The 23,086-nt window shown below is 34.5% G+C and overlaps 2 protein-coding genes across 3 annotated transcripts; one reads left to right on the top strand and one right to left on the bottom strand.

Moving 5' to 3' along the window:
* Positions 1-5,566: 5,566 nt before the first annotated feature.
* On the top strand, positions 5,567-9,479 carry LOC115715103 (uncharacterized). 2 transcript variants are annotated; one of them, XM_061113421.1, is made up of 11 exons: positions 5,567-5,738; positions 5,881-5,940; positions 6,008-6,078; positions 6,163-6,212; positions 6,595-6,668; positions 6,765-6,827; positions 7,660-7,747; positions 8,617-8,679; positions 8,752-8,831; positions 8,919-8,990; positions 9,096-9,479. In XM_061113421.1, exons 2-11 carry the CDS (start codon positions 5,909-5,911, stop codon positions 9,175-9,177), a joined length of 675 nt encoding a protein of 224 aa, XP_060969404.1. In that variant the 5' UTR covers positions 5,567-5,738; positions 5,881-5,908; the 3' UTR covers positions 9,178-9,479. The 2 variants fall into 2 exon arrangements, with proteins under 2 accessions (XP_060969404.1, XP_030499768.1); XM_030643908.2 differs by having other exon boundaries at positions 5,873-5,940.
* A 495-nt stretch (positions 9,480-9,974) lies between these two features.
* On the bottom strand, positions 9,975-12,706 carry LOC133036861 (uncharacterized). The gene is made up of 3 exons (XM_061113624.1): positions 11,440-12,706; positions 11,055-11,209; positions 9,975-10,982 (listed from the first exon to the last, which is right to left on the bottom strand). The coding sequence occupies exons 1-3, from the start codon at positions 12,704-12,706 to the stop codon at positions 9,975-9,977; spliced, it is 2,430 nt and encodes an 809-aa protein (XP_060969607.1).
* Between the last annotated feature and the right edge of the window lie 10,380 nt (positions 12,707-23,086).

Here is a 23,086-nt window from a genome sequence, read left to right as displayed (position 1 = left end):
TGCTAGCGCTCCCACTCAATTGCACTACCGTGTTCCCAAAATGTACGTATCACCCAGACCTAAAAGTAGGCTTAACTAACAAATCAAAGAACACGAATAGCCTCTCGAGATTGAGCCTAATCATAACAGGATTAAGATCATTTGATCTAGGATCAACTAGGCGATATTGACTTGAATAGATATTACGGTAAGTTTAATAAATCTAAGTCAAAGTTCAATATCGGTCCCTTCCGATGCATACTCCATGCATCCAACCTGAGCTTTACTTTAACCAATGCTTTGGAAAGAACATAGCACTTCTCCAAATGCAAGTAAACTTTGTTGTAGATTATCATATCAGTAAAACCCTATGTCTGATAAATCTAGGAAACTTTATTCACATAGTCATGTTTACTTTCCAATGTGTTGACAGCACAATAAACAGGATCAAGTATGTGAAAAGGGTTTCACATGAATTCATACATTATGTACATATAATCATGAAATAAATCATGTGAACCATGCAACATTAAATGTTATTTCTGATCTATATTAATAAGTAAATCTGATTATATTGAAATGAGTTTTATTTAGGTCATAAAACCCAACATGAAGAACATGTGACACTAGAACCATCACCAATTTTTAACCTCAAACCTTTCACAAGAAGATCACGACCCCAACAAATACCTTCCCAAGTGAGAGATGAACAACCAGATTTTTGAGCTTGTAGAAAACCATTATGAGAAAAATACCTTCCTTTCAAGACACGGCTGAGAAGAGAATTGGGATATTGAAGGATCCTCCAAGCTTGTTTAGCTAATAAAGCTTGGTTGAAATGTATCAATGAGCGAAACCCCATACCTCCATCCATCTTAGTTTTGCAAAGAAGTTTCCATTTTCTCCAATGAGTCTTTTTCTTATCTTTGTCTGAACCCCACCAAAAGTTAGCCATCATTTGCTCTAGTTGGTGACAGAAAGTAGATGGCAACTTGAAGCAACTCATAACATAAGTAGGAATTGACTGAACCACTGCCTTTAAGAGAACTTCTTTCCCACCTATAGAGAAAAATTTGTCGTTCCATGAGTTCATCAATTTCCAAATGCGTTCTTTAATATCACTAAACAGTTGCTTCTTATCTCTTTCAGAATAAGTTGGCAATCCCAAGTATTTTTCGTGACACTCACTAATAGGCATACCAAGAATATTTTGAAAAGAGTTCTGAACAATAGAAGGAGTATTGGGAGAGAAAGACATGACCGATTTGTCTAGGTTGAGTTCTTGACCGGAAGCACGATGATATATGTCTAGAGCACGTTTAATAGACCCATAAGATCGATCATCAGCTTGGCAAAATAGGAGGCTGTCATCCGCAAAGAACAAGTGAGATATCATAGGAGCATTTCGAGATACAACATATCCTTTAAGTCAACCAATTCTTTCCTCATATTGTAATAATCGAGATAACCCCTCGGAACATATAAGAAAGAGATATGGGGAAAGCGGATCACCTTGACGCAGACCACGCTGAGGAGTAATGGAACCAACCACAGAACCATTGAGATTGAAAGAAAAAGATGTAGTATGCAGACATCTCATGATAAGGGAGATCCATCGAATGTTGAAACCCATTTTACCCATTACCGCAGCCAAAAAAGATCATTCGACACGATCAAAGGCTTTGCTCATATCCAACTTAATAGCAGCATAGCCCATAGAACCTTTCTTGCGATGTTTCAGAGAATGAATCATTTCAAAAGCAACTAAAACATTATCCGTGATCAAGCGGTTGGGAAGAAAAGCACTGTGTGTTTCAGATATGACCAAAGGAAGAACATCCTTAAACCTGAAAAACAATCATTTTGGAAACAAGCTTGTACACAACATTGCAGAGGCTAATAGGGCGAAAGTCCTTCATAGAGCTCGGCTTCTTGACTTTGGGAATCAAAGTAAGAAGAGTTTTATTGAAAATAGTAGGGTCTCCATTGTCATTAAGGATATGTAGGACCACCGAGGAGACAAGATCCCCAACAATGTGCCAATGATGGTGATAAAACATAGCCGACATACCATCTAAACCCGAAATTTTATCAAAAGCCATAGATTTCAGAGCAAAAAAGACATCCTCTCTTGTAAAATCACGAAGCAAAAATTCATTGTGGTCATCATTGATCGTAGTTGGGATAGTAGAGAGAACATGAGAGAGTGACCAATGATATTCCTCTTGAGCAGTAAAAAGTTCTTGGAAGTAGTGAGAAATAATGTTTGAAATCCCATCTCGATGAGTAACAGTATTACCATCAGCATCATTCAAAGATATAATCTTATTGGTGGAGTTTCTAGCACTAGCTTTGGCATGGAAAAATTTGGTGTTGCGATCACCCGATTGTAACCAATCAATACGAGACCTTTACTGCCAATATTGTTCTTCTTTTGCTAACAGATCATCAAGAATAGACTCAGCTGTGTTGAGAGTGTCAGAATGTAACAAAGTTGGAGAAGATGAATTATTGATACGGTTCACACGGGATTGAGCTTGAGAAATATCATTCTTTAACTGCCCAAACTTACGGGAGTGCCAGCTCTGCAAATTATCTGCAACATTTTGCAGATTGGAATGAAGATTGGAAACCATGTCACTATCGGGTTGAAGCAGCCAGGTATTGGAGATAATCTCAGCACACTCGACATCAGATAACCAAAGTTTTTCAAAGCGAAAGCGAGACCTTCTTGGTGTGATAGAATCGGTAGTGGCAGGGGAAAAAATATTTACCAAGAGAGCACGGTGATCAGAGCCAAAATAATCAAGATGAGTGAGCTTTGGGAGCATTAAACCATCGGTCCATTTTTGATTGATAAGGCACCAGTCCAATCTTTCTTTTAAAGTTGAAGGATTTTTCCTATTCTTAGCCCATGTGAATTCATCACCATCAAAAGGAAAGTCTTGCAAAAAACATCTATCCAATGTAGTTCGAAAAGCAGCCATTTGGTTATCATGCCTTAAAGGACCTCCATTCTTATGAGTGTGGGAGAATATTTCATTTAAATCACCAATTAATAACCATGGGTCCAAAGGAGATACATCAGCAAGTCTATTGATAAGTTCCCAAGTAAATTTCTTGTTGACAGATTCAGGAAATCCATATACAGCAGAAAAATGCCATCTTGGGCCATCCTCATAAGACACAAAGCAATCAAAATGGTTTGTATTCATTGAAAGCTGTGATACATTAACATTTTCCTTCCATAACAACATAATTCCCCCTTTAAACCAACACGAGCTACTTCCAAACCATTACAGAAATTTAAAGATTGTTTAAATCGAACAAGAGAACCAGTAGTAGCTTTGGTTTCCATAAGAAACAAAAGCTGAGGGTTGTACTTACACACTAACAGCCGTAAGCGACGAAATGCACTCGGGTTACCCAAACCCCGAGCATTCCAACTTATGAGATTCATGGCTGCTGGCGGGGTTGTTTGCCAACAACACCCGCTGGAAAAGAAGACTTCAATTCAGAGGAATCTTGGATTGGAGAAGAAACCGACTGTGTTGGAGAGCCTTCAGAATGAATTTCAGGTTGAACATTGCTTCTACACCGTTTAAGAACACTTCGTAGGTTGTCAGGTTCAACATGTCTTTTGAAAATTCTTTGGGGAGACCCCTCGCCCGAGAGATCATCTTCAACCATAATTGCTTTTCCTTTAGCTTTTGCAGATAAAGATGTGGCAGCAGTAATAGGAATGCTGGCAGAAGAGGGTGAGAGTTTGGGAGTAAGGTTGATAGATGGTGGAGGTGGGGGGTACGTGGCTATAGGAGTGGAGTGGACAAAAGGCTATGAGATAGTTGTTGTAATGCCAAGGTTCCCCCTCCAAAAGTCTAAGTTTATCACCTGCACAGCCAAGAGTAAGTAAGTAAAGATCAGAATGTATCTCAGAAACAGTGACTTCAAAACGACATTTCTTAGACCAAAATTCTCCCATTCGTTTCATAAAGGTTTTCGAATTGAAATCATTAGAAAGACATCGGGCCACAAGGAAAAATTGAGAGTGAGTGCTTGAAACTTGAAGATCAGTCTCGGTAAGGACATGAGCAGCCCTTTCCTTTTAAGATAAAACAATTTTGGAAGACATATCACCAATTAGAGATTCCATAAACAGAAATAAGTCAGAAAGAGAGTACAAGAAACGAAGGAATAAGGAGAAAATGCTTTGATCAGAGGAATAAATAGAAGGCGAAAAACAGCAGTTGGGTGTGAGAGATTGGAGAACGTGGAGAGTATGTGGTGGAAGAGGATGGGGGTTATCGGAGATCATGGCAGAAATGGGCGAGGATGACGGAAGAACAGGGAAAAAAACGGTTAAAAACTGCTAACTGCAACAGAGCAAAAAACCCCACTCGGGCACTTTTTACAAATCATACGCGTATATCAACTTTTCAACTTCACCAGTGATTCTTATCTCTACTAAAAAAACCAGAAAATAAATTAGTAAAAATGTGAATAGAACATAACGAGAACAACCGATTTCAAGTTTTCTTAGAAAAAATGTCCTTTGTCATTGCGCTTATTTATTAAATAATTTAATTATAATCACATATTTCAGTTGTATTTTACATTGAATGACTGCCTTCACAGTAGTTACACAAAAGAAACTGCTTGATTTAGTTATAAACCTCAACTTTAAATGATTTGCTAAATAGTTTAAATTTAAATTTAATATATTTAACTCCCTCTTCAAAATTCTATAATTAATAATTGGTTAGACAGTTTAAATTTAACTTTTAACACAACTTTTATATGTAATCTTATTACTTTTTTATCACTTTCATTGAATAAGTCATTTAAGGTTCAGTATGTTCAAGCATCGATAATTTAGTAGTTGTTGAGGTATGAGTTTAAAAGGTTATTTTGAACAGAGATCATTTCCTCAGCCTTAGGGGCTGAGTAAATGATAGTATCAATAGGATTCTTTCAACCTTATTCTATTACCCTATATAATTTATGGCCAATAATATTATGATAGTTTTGGTATTTATAGGTTATTTTATTATTATTAATTTATTTTAAAGGAATAATTCTTGTAGTATAATGCCTTTATTAGATTTTTTTTAATGGTTTTGTAGGGACTTTTGCACCCATGGAAGCAGAAGCTGTAGCTTTAATGGTAGCTTTGGATTGGACTCTTACTATCGGGTTGCCTATTAGTTCGTTTGAATCTAACTGCTTAGCTTTGATTTTAGCTTTTGTTAGAAGATCTTCCTTCTGTAATGAATTTGGCTCTATTATAGTTGATATTGCTAGTTTACTATCCAATTTTCCTGAGGCATCTCTAATTCATGTTCGTCGCTCGGCTAATATGGCTGCACATGAGTTAGCAGTTTGTGCAATCAGAGTAGATGGCGAATTAGTCTGGATAGATGATTTTTCTCCATTTCTCTATGATGTACTAAATTCTGATTATATTCAATGAAAGTTCATTGTCAAACAAAAAAAAAAAAATCCAACAAAGGAAATAGGCTGAGGTGTGTAGTCCGTGAGGGATTGCATAAGACCCCTATTATATATAAAGATTGAATTATAATAATTTATTTATTATTTGTGGCAAAAAATAGAGATCAATGACAACAGAAAATCAAATCACATTCCGAATATTCGAATTTAGGGCTTGCTGAAACCAACCCGATCCCAAAAATTTCAATAATTACTCAAATTCGGTCGAATTTCGCACCACCCCCAATCTATCAAGGGCTTGCTCCGAGGTAATTTGAGTTTCTTAATTTTATCTCATTCCTTATCATCTATGTTCCATTTGCTTTCGCAGTTTCAAACTTTTCGAAGAATTTGTCAAATTTAAATGTTAATTGTACAATTTTAATTCACTTTTCACTTTTAGTTGTTAAGGTTAGCGTTAACGAATATCTGGGACACTATGAAGTTTCTAGAATACACTCCATTAGAAAGGTAATCTTCGAGTAGTTTTTCTTCATCAAATAATTCTTTTAGGTTTTAACGACGGATTCGTTTTCAGATTAAATGGATTTTTGCATTGTTTAAATTTTGGAGAGCGTACTATCAAAGGTTGCCTTGAAGCTTATTCCTGTGAGTTGTTTAAATTTTTGGATTTGTTTGAAACTGAATTCTTTTATTTACATTGGTAATGTTATTGTTAATTTTACTGTTTAGGCAAACACACGGGAACGGATAAGAAGTTGTCTTTTAGCCTGGAAAATGAGGTAAAATAAGCACACATGATTTCTTTATGGCTTATTCTTAACATTATGCCAATTGGTCTCATTTATTTGTGCATTGTTTTCTTTTTTAATATCTGTATTGTTTGTTTGGTTGAAGCCAACTTTGTATTTTTTAACTTGTATATGCGTGACCTTTGTAGATTGTATTGTGAATAAGGAAATGACTCCGATTCTTGGTTGAAAAATTGGGTTGTTGAGTTCAATACAGGCATTTTCACTATTAATGTTTATATAAAAGAAAAGAACTTCATTTTGATGCTTCATGGCTGTATTCTTCACGTCCAATAAGCTGTAATCATATTATCTTTTTCTGATTTCAAATTGCTGATTATTGATGATTTGTCAATGCTGTTTTTTGTTTTAGATCCTTGATCATCTTGGAAAATCTTCTGATACAGACTCTTCCTCGCCAGCAGAATTTCTTTTGAGCAGATCAAGGTCGTGAATGATGATTGTTGATAGGATAAAATGCATTCATGCTTACAGGTTTCTTGTATTGTATTTAACAAGTTTTTCCGTATTCGCTTCTTACAGCCGAAAGACATTGGTGTACTTGGTTCTGACACTCTATCATATGTATCCAGATTATGACTTCAGGTATTCATACCGAATGTCGTATAAATCACACATTTATTTTGAAATAAACCTAAACAAGAGGATCACGGGTAATGCTACTGTCAGCTTATTGGGCGGCGTTGCAACCCACTATGTGATCCTCTTCTAATTGTACTGGGAGTGTTGTCAAGAGGTTTGACAGACAGTTTGGACACTGTTGCTCTTAGAGGAGCTGAGAGTTCAAATCTCTCCATTTCCCGAATGCTGAATTGCTTTATTTATATCTTATATTGTATCAATCACACCTTTTTCTTAAATGAAGCTAAATTAGAGGATCACGGGTATTGCTACTGTCAGCTTACTGGGCGGCATTGCAACCCGCTTTGTGATCCTCTTCAACTGTACTGGGTATGTTGTCAAGAGGTGTGACAGACAGTTTGGACACTATTGCTCTTAGAGGAGCTGCAAGTTCAAGTCTCCATTTCCCAAAGTTGAATTGCTTTATTTATATTTTATGTTGTATCAATGACACATTCTTTGAAATGAATCTAAGTAAGAGGATCACGGGTAATGATACTGTCAGCTTATTGAGCGGTGTTGCAACCCGCATTGTGATCCTCTTCTAACTGTACTGGGAGTGTTGTCAAGAGGTTAGACAGACAGTTTTGACACTTTTCCTCTTGAAGGAGTTGAGAGTTCAAATCTCTCCATTTCCCAAAGTTGAATTGTGGTATTTCTGTCATAAAAATTTCTTAAAGTTCTGGTGCTTTTTCGATGAGAGGGTATACATCCTGCTGCTATAATGGCGTTTACTTCTTCTTATTCTTGAGAAATGGCTCCTTTATGTTTTCAATGTTTCTTTTTCATTTTCCAGTGCTATGAATGCTCATCAGTTCTTCACAGAGGAAACCTGGGATGGGTTTAAGCAGATTTTTGATACCTATATGTTTGAAGCATCCAAGGTATTTTTATTTGTATATTTTTTATTTTATGTGCTTCTCTCCAGATGCACTGCATGCATATGTAGACATGCTTAACTATTGGGATTTGGAATTGTCATGTATGATCCCAACTTCTTAAAATGAGAATATACTTGAAATGATTTTTATGTGAGAAAAGTAGAAGTTGGTAAATAATAAAAGAAATCCACGATGTTAGGTTTTCGATGCTCAATAAAAGAAATAGATTTGTTGTGTCAAATATGTTAAAGCTATGTTGTCGAACTTCTAGGTATTAAAAATTCTAGAATAATTTTATCGCACATTTATAATTATACCATTTTCCCTAAAAAATATTATTATGCTTAACGTTTGAGATGAATTTCTCTGGCTTTTGGTTTCTGTACATTTCTGTATTCTTTTTTTTCCTATAGAATTGCTTTAGGCTATGTTTGAAAGTTGGGTTTTGGCGGTGAAAGATAAAGGTAAGGAAAATGTAGTGAAAAAAACAATTCTCATGTTTGGTATGGAAAGAAAAATTGTATGGAAAAAAACTTGATTTAACAATATTTTCCACACCAAACATAAAAAGTTGATATTTTTTTTATTCTCCACACTTTTCTTTTCCTACATTTTCCTTAACTTTTTCTTTCCTCACTAAAATCCAACTTCCAAACATAGGGTTAGTGGGTTAGTATTTTTGTTGAAAGATATTTTTCTCTTGTTGCCTTTCATTGTATTTTTTTTTTCTACCTTTGCTTCTTCTCCATTTGTACTTTCCTTTGTTTAATGCATGCGCTATACTGGGTTTATTTTTTTTCATCATGAGCTGGAAACTGTTAAGAGTTTCCTAATAAGCATTTTATCTTGGTTTCCGTGTAATCTAAAACCAGGAATGGACAGAAACAAGTGAGGGTGTCTCCTTGTTGGAGACTTTGTACAAGGCTCTAGATGAGGTTAGTATAATATACAGAAAGTACATTATGATAGTCGTACTGGGACGAAAGTTCATGCCATTTTTGATACAGGTTGTGAAATTGGCGGAATGTGAAATTTATTGCTATAGTCCAGACTCTGATGGAGATCCTTTTCTTGAGAGAGGGGCTATGTAAGTTTCTATCTCATGGTGACATACTACAAGCTGTTATATGACCACACCGGTGAACGATTCTTCTTTTTTTTGTACTCCTTTCAGATGGTCATTCAATTTCTTCTTCTATAATAGAAAACTTAAGCGGGTTGTGAGCTTCCGATTCTGCTGTTTAAGGTAGGGATAAACATTCCTTCAAACTCCTTAGAATTTTGAGGTTTTACAGTTATTACATTTGGGATATTCTTTTGAGGCTTATCTCCTCATCGCTCTATGCTGTAGTAACATGGTGTCTGATGAATTCCACATCGATGATCTACGCTACGAGGAAGATGGAGAAATTTTTGATGTTATGGACATGTAAGGTGGACATGCTGTTACTTGGTTAGGATGCTATATGTGAATTATGTCAAAACTCTTGACATGTACCTATATTAACTTTCTAGGTTATGTACCCTTGTGACCCTAGTAGTAGTATTAATTAGTTTGTTACTTGTAGTAGTAGATTAGCCTTTTTAGTTCTGGTTGTTCTTACTAGTCGTCCTGTAGATAGGAATGTTGTTGCTATGTACAGGAAGTCATGTATCTCTTCTCGCGGGTATGGATGAGGCCATGAGCCAAAGATTATTCTATTATGTGTAATATTTTATCATCGTTTTCTGAACACTAGAAGAATCTGAAACGTTCTTTCAGACACAAGCTCTCATAGAAATGGAGTTAATCTTTCATTGAAATGGAGCTTCATCAGTCCCATTTATGACGATAAATTCATGCTACAGAGCATTGTTATTTGGAATTAGAGTCCAACATCAAGTATTGTGATTGGTAGTCTTTCAAAAGAAAAAAAAAAATTATTGTGATTGGTACAATTCATTTTTTTTTGGGGAAGGGTTGGTTTTTAAGCAATTGACTATTTCCTTATAACCCACGCCTATGCATAGTGATTAAAAAAATTACTATCAAACAATTTTTTTTTTAATATATAGTAGAACTTTTATTCAAGAATACACTTGGGACCAAATAAATTATATTCTAATTGAGAGGTTATAACTAAATAGAATTACACTAGAAATAAAATTAAAATACCAAAAAATATTAATGTAATAATAATAATAATAAATATTTATTTATTTATTTATTTTTTTGAATAAGTGTTTTTTATTAAAATGAGCAATCGCTTTCCAAGATAGACATAAGATTCAAAGGAACACTGTTAATGGAAAACACACGTTCAGCTAAAGAAACAGAGTGCCGGGCAACATAGTGCGCAGCACGGTTCGCAGAACGCTTAACAAACAAAATTGAAACATTGAACAAATTTTTAAGAATATTTTTGCAATCATCAACCACCAATTCAAATGCAGAGGCTAAAGTTTCTTCACTCCGAATAGCCTCAACACAAACAAGACTATCCGTCTCTATAATAGCCCGTGTGGAAGCATGGTCTTTGAGCCAACTTATAGCCTCCCTAATACCAATGATTTCAGCCAATTCCGGGGACACTGAACCATCTTTAACCCCTGCAAAGGCAGAGATCAAACCACCATCCGAGTTCCTCACCACACACCCGAAGCCATGTTTGAAGAGAGAGGCAAAAATGGCAGCATCTACATTGAGTTTGATACCTGAAGACGGTTTTATCCACTGCTCCGCACCATCTCCATCTTTGAGAGGAGACAACGAGGGTATATTACCCTTTCCTTGAGCATTTATCCATTGGTCAAGACTCAAATTTGCAAAAGCTACCACATCACTCACCCTTCTCGCCCGCTGCTTCCAAACCAGGTCATTTCTCGCTGCCCATATAGCCCAGCACAACATGATTACCCGTCCCAAAGTCTCGCTGCTTACACGGCTAGTTGTAGCCTTTAGCCATGGCAGCAAAGAAGAGAAAGAATCTCTTGCTACAGTGGCTAAACCAGCAAAACCGAAGCAAGACCATGCGAAATCACAAGCCACCAGAACATGCCATTCTGTTTCGGCAAAGACACCACACAAGGGACAAATACTTTCCACCAGGACCTTTTTAATACACAGGTTTCTTTTAGTTGCGAGGCAATTTGAGGCCGCCCTCCAAACAAGATCTTTGGCCTTAGGAGGCACTTTGAGAGTCCATAGATTCTTCCAGAACTTATTAACCTCTGTGTTGGCCGAATGGTGTTTAAGATCCTGAAGTAAATTATATGCACTTCGAACTGAATAGAACCCGTTCTTCTCTGCAACCCAATACTAAGAATCGACTCCACCAGTTTGATCAATGGGAATGCCAAGGATGATAGCCGCATCTTCGGGGGAGAAGAAGTCCTTCACAACATCACTATCCCAGCATCGATTGTTAACTTGGAAAAGACTATTGACAGTAAAGTTCTCAAGACCTTGGACCATAGGGACAGGTACTGAGTGATACAAACTAGGAAGCTAATGATCATTTGTAATTTGCACTGTAGTGCCAGGGCCAATTCTCTTCCTCAAGCCTAACTTCACTATATCTTTTGCAGCAAAGATACTGCTCCAAATGAAACTTGGGTTCGATCCTAACTCCGCCGAGAGATAATCACCATGGGGAAAATATCTAGCTTTGAACACTTTGCTAGCAAGAGATCAGTGTTAAATAAAAGTCTCCAACCTTGTTTGCCAATCATGGCTAGATTAAAGTCCCTCAAGCTTCGGAAGCCCATACCACCATCATATTTGTGTTTTGTCATTCTGTCCCAACTCATCCAAGTGATACCGCTGCCATTACCGTTGGAGTTGTTCGATTTCCACCAAAAACTCGCCATCATCCGCTCTAATTCGTTACATGTGCCAATCGGGAAAAGGAAGACGTTCATAGCATACGAAGGGAGAGATTGGACCACGGTCTTGATGAGAATCTCTTTCCCTGCCCGAGATAAAAAGCGTCCCTCCCAACCATTAATCCTCTTTCTCATTCTCTCTTTAAGGAACCCCAAAACAGCGTTCTTATTGCGGCCCACGATACTTGGGAGCCCCAGATACATACTGTCCTCCCCTGCTTCCTGAATATGCATCAAATTGCAGATACTATTTCTGGTGTTCACCACGGTATTGGAGTTGAAAAAAGCAGATGATTTGTGGAGATTAACTTTTTGGCCCGAGGCGCCTTCAAAAGTTTGGAGAAGTTGTAAAACATGGTTGGCTTCTTCTTCCGAAGCTTGACAATAAACATAACTGTCATCCGCGAAAAGTAAGTGGGAGATAGTAGGGGCGCTTCTAGCAACTTTGCAACCCGTTATAAGTCTTGTGGCCTCATAGTGTCTAACTAAGGATGAGAGTCCTTCCGCACAAACAATGAATAAGTATGGTGATAACGGACAGCCTTGACGGATGCCTCGAGTAGGAACAATCGGTCCCATCTTCTGACCGCTATTGATGACATGGTAACGAATAGAGTTCACACAACTTAGAGTTAAGCCTATCCACCAATCACTGAACCCCATTACTCGAAGAATAGATTCTAGGAAACTCCATTCAACACGATCGTAAGCTTTGCTCATGTCAAGCTTGAGTGCCATATAGCCTTTTTTTCCCTTAGTCTTTCTTTTCAGGTAGTGCATCGCTTCAAAAGCCACCATAACATTATCCGATATTAGTCTTCCGGCCACAAACGCACTCTGAGTTTCAGAGATAGTTTGGTTCAACACACCTTTCATTCTATTTGCCACCACCTTTGAGGCAATCTTGTAAAGAACGTTGCAAAGTGAAATCGGCCTCATGTCACTCATATGTGATGGGTTCTTTTTCTTGGGAATTAGAACAATATGAGTATCGTTAATAGAGTCCGGGAACTTGCCCGAGTCAAAGAAATCTCGAACAAATTGGACTACATCCGCCCTAACAATACTCCAATGCTTCTGGTTAAAGGCCGGGGTCATACCGTCTGGCCCCGGAGACTTATCCGGATGCATTTGGAAGAGAGAGCCTTCCTAACTTCATCCTCTGAAATAGCCACCAGCAATTCATTGTTCTGATCACAAGAAATAGTAGGACGAACACCATTCAAAATCGAACCCAGGTTGATATTGGAGGATTGAAACAAGTCATGAAAATACCCAGTGATAACATTTTGAAGACCCGTATCCCAATCAACCCAAACACCATTATTATCCATGAGATGGCTAAGACTATTACTCCTCTTTCTTGAGCTTGCGACTGAATGGAAATACTTACTATTTCTGTCGCCCGAATTAAGCCAAAACTGTTTTGATCTTTGCTTCCAAAAATTTTCTCGTTGGGCCAGCACTTCATCTAATTTCTCCTTTCCTTCCTTATGTTGTTGTACTGATATAGGATCACGCCCCCATTTTGAGTTTTGGATTTGGCTTTTGCATTGGGTAATTCGTTGTCGAAAGTTGCCCGTGATATCTCTTCTCCACTTCCCAAGCATCTCCCCACATTTAGAAATTTTCTCTTGAATGTTAGTGCAACCCGAACCCATCCAACCACTTTCTATAATCTGCTTGCATAGAGGTTCACGGATCCAGGCATTTTCAAAACGGAAAGAATGATGAGTAGTTGTTGGAAAGTTACCTTTAAGGATTAGAAGTAATGGGCAGTGATCAGAAGAAGAAAACTCTAGATTGTACAAAATAGATTGAGGAAATAACGACAGCCATTCGTTTGTCACCAATGCTTTGTCTAAACGTTCTTCAATCCAATTGGTGGTATTTCTTCCTTTTTCCCAGGTGAACGGGTAGCCCACCAGAGCCACATCGATCAAGTTACAATCCCTCAAGGCATTGTTGAAGCCAACAATCAGTCGGTCTGGGTAGTTTCTTCCACCTTTCTTCTCCATTTGTGAACCCAGGTTGTTCATGTCTCCCATAAGATACCAAGGAAGGTTACTATCTTCTTTTAGAGAACGAAAAAGATTCCATGTCTGAAACCGCATCTCTCTTCTTGGTTCTTCGTAAATCCCAGTGAACCGCCATGGAGGAGAGCCCACCTTCTGTATCGTAGCATCGATATGGTTTGCAGAGAAACCCTGTATGGCCACATCACTTTCTTCTTTCCACAACAATGCCAAACCACCACTATGCCCACGGGCTTCTACTACAAAACAACCTTCATAACCCAAATGGGTTCTAATACTTTCCATACATAACTTATTACATAAAGTTTCACAAAGAAAAAGCAAATTGTGATTCTTTTGGAACACAAGGTCCGATAAGAATTGTTTGGCCCGCGGGTTCCCAAGCCCACGAAAATTCTAGCTCAAGCAACTCATATCTCTGGGCGAGCCTGGAATCCAGAACCCGCCAAAGGCCCATTTTTTGAAAAACCCACACTGTCTTGCTCCATCTCATCTATACTACCAGAAGAAACCTTAACTTGTGGGCCTATGGACACACCCACACTAGTATCGGGTCTTCTTCTTTTTGAGTTAATGATTGTTGTAATTGTGGAATCAAAAGAATTCCCATTATTATGCCTCTCATTTTCCCTTATGACATTTTCCCCATATGTATGCCTCTCATTCAGCAAATTATTATTAATATCATATCCAAGATTCTTGCCAGCCGATCCCCTTGATTGCTCCTGGATCATAGGAATCAAGATGGCTCCTCGTTCACCGCTGCTACCGTGAGAAGCTTGACTCGATTCACCCCGCACCACCGCCCCTGATCGGAGCCACTGTGCCCCAAATGTCGAATTTCTTCTCTGCAACGTCGCCCGCAGATCCAAACTATAAGGCTTCTCTTGTAGATGCAATGGTTCAAGAAAAGCCTGGGGCAGAACCTCTCAGCATGGCCTATTTTTCCACATATGAAACAAAAAAGTTGGGAGTTTTTCATATTTAAAATTAACCCAGTACCAAGAGGAATCATCATTGCTCACTTTCATTCTTCTCTTTATTGGTTTGTCAATATTAACCCGAACTCGGACCCTGAGAAAATCTCTCCAAACACCCACAAAATTATTAGGATCCGACTCTATGAACATACCAATGAAATTCCCGAGGGCCGTTACAACACTAAGTGTCATGTTCCCCGATTGTAGATCATGGAGTTGAACCCAAATATCTATATGATTAATCTCCACCAACCGTGGGTTATCACCCTCCTTCAATCTAGTAAATATGAGAGGTTTTTGGTCATATGTCCAAGGACTCCCGTCTATAACTCTTTGTATGTCGATCTCATGATAAAATTGAAAGAGGAATAAATTCGAGTTGAGTTCTTTCACATACATTCCCATCCCCGGCTGCCAAAGAAACGCCATCATATTCTGAAAAACGTTAAAGTCTGAGACCCGCCCCGTCAATAGTTTTCCCACCAAGCACCACCTTGTGTCGATCACAATCTCTTCGGTCCTACTCACCGAAAGCCTTAGCACTTCTTCCTCTTCCTCTTCCTCATCCAGCCTAACAACTCCTTCTGTAGCCTCCATATCCCTCTCGAAACTGCTATTCGATGCCATAGGAATACTCACAAAAACAAAACAGCAACTCTCAAGACAGAGAGACAACAAAACGTATCAATAGATACGACTATTAAATATACCATTGTGTACTGAATATTGGTCTTTCTTTTTTAAATAAATAATTATTAATACTATATTATAATAGAATTATTTTAGAGTAAATATAATGTTAATACATTTATTACAATTTGAATAAAATTATTAATTTTATGTAAATGAATTTACAAAACATGTGTATATATTTTATTAAGATGTTATTATTCTTATATAGAGGTATACTTTGTTAATACGAGACTTAGAAAATGTATAACTAATTACAATTTAGAGGTTATTCTTATTTATAACTGGCCCAAATTGGGACTTGATTTTTTTTTTTATAACAAATTAGAGGTTATTCTTGAATAGAGTATTCTTAAATAGAGGTTCTACTGTATGTATAGGGTGTTTATTGAAGAAAAAATCGTCTGTCCTACTCCTGTCCCTCCAATAAATAGATGCCAGATGTTAACTTTCTGCTCTCTCACTCATCTATTAACTTTTTAAACTATCCATCACTTTCTTTATCTATCTCTATTCCCCAAAATCACTTCCCACTAGATATGGAAATTGGGCGGTTAATGCATGGGGAATGCAATCTCCGCTCCCATCCCTGCTACCTATTTATACCCCTATTCCCGCTCCATCACAGTCTAATAACTTACGTATTCGGGGTAGGGGAATACCCCCGGTTATGGGGAACCCATCGAGTATCCATTAAGCCAAAATGATAAAAAAATAATTTAAAATAATTGAAAAAAAAAATTAAATTAAACCAATATTCTCACAAATATTTATTATGCATTCATAATTCATAGAAGATAAAAGACAAATCTACCTAAAAAAGTATTACCTAGTAGAAAATAAAAATTAAATATGTTCAAAGTTGGAAAAAAAACAAAAAAATCATAACCCAAGTATAGTATCATAGTCTTGTACCTCTCAAGTCTCCCAACAAATTAAAAAGCAAACAGAGATGAAACTAAGAATCGAGAAGAAAATATCTTTACACATGTAATCTATAATGATCATCAGTTTACTATCGTCATTAGATCTTCATAATTTAAGCATATGATATATAATTTTAATTATGGAAGATAATCAAAATAATTTTGATAATCAAAATAATTTTGATTAATCAAAATAATTTTGATTATCAATGATATATATACTATATATATGTTAAGAATAAAAAATAAATTATATATACCTATATCGGGGTCGGATATGGTGCAGATAGTATTATCCCCGCCTCTGTCCCATCCCCGTTTCGGGTATTGAAATTGTCTCCCACCACCGCTCCATTAACCACCAAGACAGGGAATCCCAACCCCATTAGGGGCAGGTCCCCGCGGTATAAATTTCTATCTCTACTTCCCACTATTAATACTTTCACCTTTACATCAAATAAATAAATAAAAAATAAATACTTTCACCTCATTAAATTTATTCTCATTCGAATAAATGAAAATGATTGTACTAAAAAAAAAGTTAAATGAAAATAGCTTACATAAAACTGTATGCTATAGTTTTCTATATTTTCTTGAATAATATAATCCAACAATAATTAATTTGCCATTATGTTAATTATTTTTTTAAAAAAAATGTATTACTCCATTCTCAAATCAAACTTTTTATTTTTATTATTTTGAATAATTCATAAGAAATAATTCATTCACTCTTAAAAAAGAGATACTTTATTTAAAGAGATAATTCAATTAAGTATTATAAAATTTCTCATGTGAATGCATGTTAATTAGTTCCTTTTCATTATATTTTTAAACATATAAATATATATTGAATTTATATCAATTGTTATATATATTTTTTAAATTTAAATATAATTTATTTAAACAATATATATTTTGAAGACTAATCCTAATCTGTATAATAATATATATCTATAATGAATTAATTAAGAAAACAAACACATAAAAATATTAGAAAAAAACAAATTTAGTAAATTTATTATTCATATTAGAGCAAAAAAATTATAAGAAATATAAAAATTTAGAATGTAATATAATTTTATAATTCAATTATTATTAAATAAAATATAACCACACGTGAAGCGCGGTATATTTTCTAGTTACATATTAAAATAAAATCATACAATTTCAAAAGGAATTTACTTCAGCAAAATTGAGATTAAACTACTTTAAAATAATAAAAAAAACAAATTTTTGAAATAATATTGCATTTGAAATAACACTATGTATGTTTCTTTCAATTTTTTTTTTTCATTCTTGTTAATGTAAGAAAAATTATAATAGAGATAGTTGCCCCTGATTTTGCCCAATATACGTGGACCAACCAGACAAGGACACGTGGACACAAAGGTCTTAACACTCAAATTAATAGCTAAGTCTTTATAAAGAAAGGCATTATCCGGGATCTGCCTCCCGGAGAAGGCATACGAAGTCCTCTATGCTCTCGGAGGCCAAGGTGGCATCAAAGCATCTCCGGGAGATGTCAGGCTTCCTCTGAGCAATCATCTCGCATTTAATACCGCATGGGAGAAGGCGTGTTGGAACTGCCACACACAATAAAGTCTGACGACACAACCCCCGATCTGCACCTACAAGGCTATGATCACTTAAGTCTAATGACGACTACTCCGTGAAGAATCACATCAGCCAAAAGGCAATAAGGACAATCCACATAAAATCCCTACAACACCTAGGGATTTGACCATGTCTTACCCATGGTATATTCATTGGGAATACACCACTTTACTGATAGTTACAGAAATACATGTACTATGATTCTGGGAATCACCCCACAAAAATACTATAAATACCCCCTCAAAGCTCATTAATGGTGGTCGAGAATTTCGGGTTGCATAAATGCAAGAAGAGTAAATACTCACCAAGAACATTCTCTGTATTAAATACACTCATAAATATACAAACTCATGGACTAAGGCTCATTAACGCCCCAACCACATAAAAATCCTTCTCTTAATGTCTTACAGCTCTTTAATCTCTTATTATTTTATTGGTTGCCGAAAACCTCAGTCAACAGAGATAAAATAGCTAATGTAGAGGCTTGGGAAATTATTTATATCACAAAAGAAATACTTTAAAAGATAAAAAAAAAAAATAATAAAACATAATGTAAAATTATTTGTTAATATTTTTTTTTTTTTATAAAAAAACACACTTGTAATATTTTTTCTTATAAAAAACATATTTATATGTAAGGGTGTACGTTAATCAGTTTATGCTACATTTTATTCAACCCAATATAAAGATCGAGTTACAAAAATCTATGTATAACCCATCCAATTAAGAAAAAAGAAAATAGTACTAACCCGCCCAATGAAATTAGTGGTTTGGTCAGATTAACCCGTCCAAACCGACCATTAATATTTTCTTTTTTATTTTTACATTCAATTGTTATATTTTAGTTAATTGTAATAATGAGACAAATATATATAGATTGAATTCAAAGTTTAAATCAACCACCATAAAAAAAACATATTAGTTTGAACTTTATATTTTTTAAATAGTCATATAAATTATATGATACATAAATATATAAAAACCCTCTTAATCGAGTTGTTCGGGTTAGTTCGGGTTGATTGGACGAGTTGTTATTATTTTCAACCAGCCCAATATAAAGATTGAGCAGGTTATATTTTTGTTTGGTTTTTCAGTTTGTATTTTTCGTCGGGTTATCTCAGTTTGATTTGAGCGAATTATTCGGGTTGGGCGATTTACAAACGTTTATGTACATTCCTTATATGTTTTAAAATAAAACCAAACTATAATATATATATATATACATATTTAACTTTAGATACAAATTATTGATATTTTTAATATTAATTCTTATATAATTATGTTGATAGTTTTATTTTATTTTTTATTTATTTTTTTAAGAATGTTGCATATTAATCTGGGTAGCTCAAACAAGTGAGTTTTGCATAATTATATAATTATGTGTCTAATATTAGTTATTATATATTGATGGTTTCTTAAGAGTGTAGGATATAAATAAGGAAAGTTGAAATGATTTTGAATTTTGTGGAGATATATTGTAAATATTTTTTTTAAACCAAGAAATATTGTAATTAATGAAGAAAAGGTTGTGAGTAGGAAGATCAAGAAATAAACGGAACTAACTAACAGAGCAAACGTTTAGAAAAGAGTAAGCAAATCATGTGGAAAAGAAAAAGGTGGCAGTTAATTATTGGAGGGACAAGAATGGGATAGGAAATTGGGGACAAGTGATTTTTTTTGTTTTTGAATAAACTTAGCAACTTTATTAACTAGCAATCGTTAATAACAATAGAACGTACTTTATTGGAAAAATTCTCCAATTGAAGCTCATGACCTAGAGAGAAACAAGAATCCTGGCCAAAACATGAGCCAGCTTGTTTGCAGATCGTTTAACAAAACACAACTCAACATTATTTAAAGATAAGATAAGAGTACGAACATCATGAACTAAAAGACCAAAAGAGGATGACAAAGTAATTTGGCTTTGCACGGCTTAAACACAATAGGTAAATTTGTAATAGCAGGTTATCAATAGGTAATTTTTTTTTTTTTTAGAATCAGTTAATTATAATTAACTATTTTCTTAAAATAATTAATTATAAATATTTTTTTTTTAAATAAATCTCTACTATAATTATTATAACAGTTAAGCCTTTTAATTATAATATTTACAATAATTTTTTTTTACCAAAATTAGATTTTTTTTTTACACAAATTAGAATTTTCTTGTATAATAAATTTTTAAATAATAATTTTTTTTAAAATGATATTAAATTATTTTTTTTTACAACTAGAAGAAATTAGTATGAGTTTTTTTATTCGAGTTTGAGGTTGTTTTGTTTTCTGGGAGAGCTTGACTTAATTTTTTGACTTTAGTTTGGTTTTTTAAGTAAATGAATCCTTATCAATATATATATATATATATATATATAGATATGGAGGAGTTTAACCATTTTTTTTTAAAAAAAATATATTTAACCTATTACACTTTTTACTTTTGGCAAATTAGGATTTTTACCCCCTGAACTTTGACATATACCAAATCATGTCCTCTCAACTTTTCTAGCTGTTAAAAATCCTCCCTGAACAATTGAGATTGTTGGATTTTAGGATTTTTATCCAATTTCATTCAATTTTGTATTAAATCATCTCCCCGGACTTTGATATCTACCAAATTATGCCCCTCGAACTTTGACATTTATCAAATCATGTCCCCTGAACTTTCTTCTATGTTAGACTTTTCCTACTGAAATTAGACAAAAGTTCTTAAATCAAACAATCTTAATAGTTCAAAGAGATTTTTAACGGTCTTCAAAATTCAAGGGGGCGTAATTTAGTACATGTCAAAATTCGGGGGACGAAAATCATAATTAACCTTTACTTTTTAAATATTTAAATTAAGTGTAATAATTTTAAATTAAAGTTATAGGTATAATAAAATTTTAATTAGGAATTATATGTGTATAATTTTAAATTATAAAGAGTTTTGCTATAAAAATTTTAATAATTTAAGGGCAAAACAATTACTGAAAGATTCTTATTTAATAATAAATTACGAAAAATTAATTAATAATTATAATTAATTAAATTTTAAAATATAATTAATCTTCATTAAAATTTTATAAGGAAATAAATTGTTAGGTGACTATTAAGTTCTAAGTTAATTATTATTTAATTTCTAAATTAATCACAACTATTCAATAGTAATGTAATGGCTAAAAAAATATAACCATGATAGTTATATATTTAGTGTAATCATTGAAACTTTCTCCATACATATACTAGTTAAGTAATATGAAATTCATGTTTGTTTAGAGTTGTATTAGAGTTCTTATTACTTAATTATTAATTTAAATAATAATAATAAAAATTAAATCTAATATTATTTCATTATATTTTTTAAATATATAAATTTTAATTTAATTTAAAATTTATTTATTAAAAAATATATCTAACTAATTGTTGGATTTTATGCCCTAAATAAAACTCAATTTGAATGTAATCTATTTTATTCAACATCAATAAAGAAACAGAAATATTTTTCATTCATTTGTGTATGTTTTGGTTCACTTTATCAATTGCTTGTCTATTTGATTTATAAATTCATCTTAAACCATTTTCACATACTTGATCCTGTTTATTGTGTTGTCATCACTTTGGAAAGTAAACATGACTATGTGAATAAAGTTTCCTAGATTTATCAGATACAGGGTTTTACTGATATGATAATCTACAACAAGAGTTTACTTGCATTTGGAGAAATGCTATGTTCTTTCCAGAACATTGGTTAAACTAAAGCTCAGGTTGGATGCATGGAGTATGCATCGGAAGGGACCGATATTGAACTTTGACTTAGATTTATTAAACTCACCGTAAAATCTATTCAAGTCAATATCGTCTAGTTGATCCTAGATCAAATGTTCTTAATCCTGTTACGATTAGGCTCAATCTTGAAAGGCTATTCGTGTTCTTTGATTTGTTAGTTAAGCCTACTTTTAGGTCAGGGTGATACGTACATTTTGGGAACACGGTAGTGCAATTGAGTGGCAGCGCTAAGATAAACATGGAATCTATAGCTTCTATCTGGCGAATAGTAAGCAAAGGATGATCTCTTTCGAGCTTGACCAAACGAACATAAATGGTGGAGTACTCATTTCACATAAGGTGAAATATCATTTATACGGGGTCAAGTGTTTTAAGGATAAAATACATAGTAGGGTGTTACGGTAATCTAATCCCTTTACAGTGTAGATCATTCATATAGAGGACCATTGATCAAATTAGGATTATAACAATGGATAACTAATGATGCGTCTATATGGTGGAACATATAGAGCATTCTATATACTGAGAGTGCAATTCTAAGTTCTATGCGTGGATTCAACGAAGAATTAATAAGTTAGTGAATTTTAGTGCTAAATTCTTGATCTACTTATTGGAAGCTCGGTTATATAGACCCATGGTCCCCGCACTAGTTGAGATAATATTGTTTGTAAGACTCATGTAATTGGTTTTCATTAATCAATTATAATTCTCAAATTAGACTATGTCTATTTGTGAAATTTTCACTAAGTAAGGGCGAAATTGTAAAGAAAGAGTTTTAGGGGCATATTTGTTAATTATGATACTTTGTATGGTTCAATTAATAAATATGATAAATGACAATATTATTTAATAATTATTTATAGTTATTAAATAATTAGAATTGGCATTTAAATGGTTGAATTAGAAAATTAACGTTTTTGTGAAAATCAGATACAAAAGTGTTAAAACTGCAAAATTGCAAAAAGTGAGGCCCAAACCCAATAAGCCATGGCCGGCCACTTTTATAGGAGTTTTACCTCTGATATTTTCATTATTTTAATGCCAAATAATTCAAACCTAACCCTAGCGGAATGCTATAAATAGGTAGTGAAGGCTTCAGGAAAAATACACTTTTCATTCAGAAAAACCTGAGCCTCTCTCTCTACCTTGGCCGCCACCCTCTCTCTCTCTTCTTCCTTGATAATTTCGAAACCCCTTAGTGATTAGAGTAGTGCCCACACACAGCAAGCAATACCTCAATCATAGTGAGGAAGATCGTGAAGAAAGATCATCAGCAGAAGGAGTTTCAGCATCAAAGATTCAGAGAAAGAGATCCAGGTTCAGATCTTGATAATACTCTGCGACAGAAAGGATACAAGGGTTAGAGATCTGAACGGAATGAGTCATTTAATTCCGCTGCACCCAATGTAAGGTTTCCTAAACTTTATATGTGTTTATTTCATCGTTTTAGAAAGTTCATATTTAGGG

The sequence above is a fragment of the Cannabis sativa genome, chromosome 4 (assembly GCF_029168945.1).
Source record: "Cannabis sativa cultivar Pink pepper isolate KNU-18-1 chromosome 4, ASM2916894v1, whole genome shotgun sequence".
In the NCBI taxonomy this organism is placed as follows: domain Eukaryota; kingdom Viridiplantae; phylum Streptophyta; class Magnoliopsida; order Rosales; family Cannabaceae; genus Cannabis; species Cannabis sativa.
The sequence above is the reverse complement of the archived record's forward strand: the minus strand, read 5'-3'. Positions and strand labels throughout refer to the sequence as shown.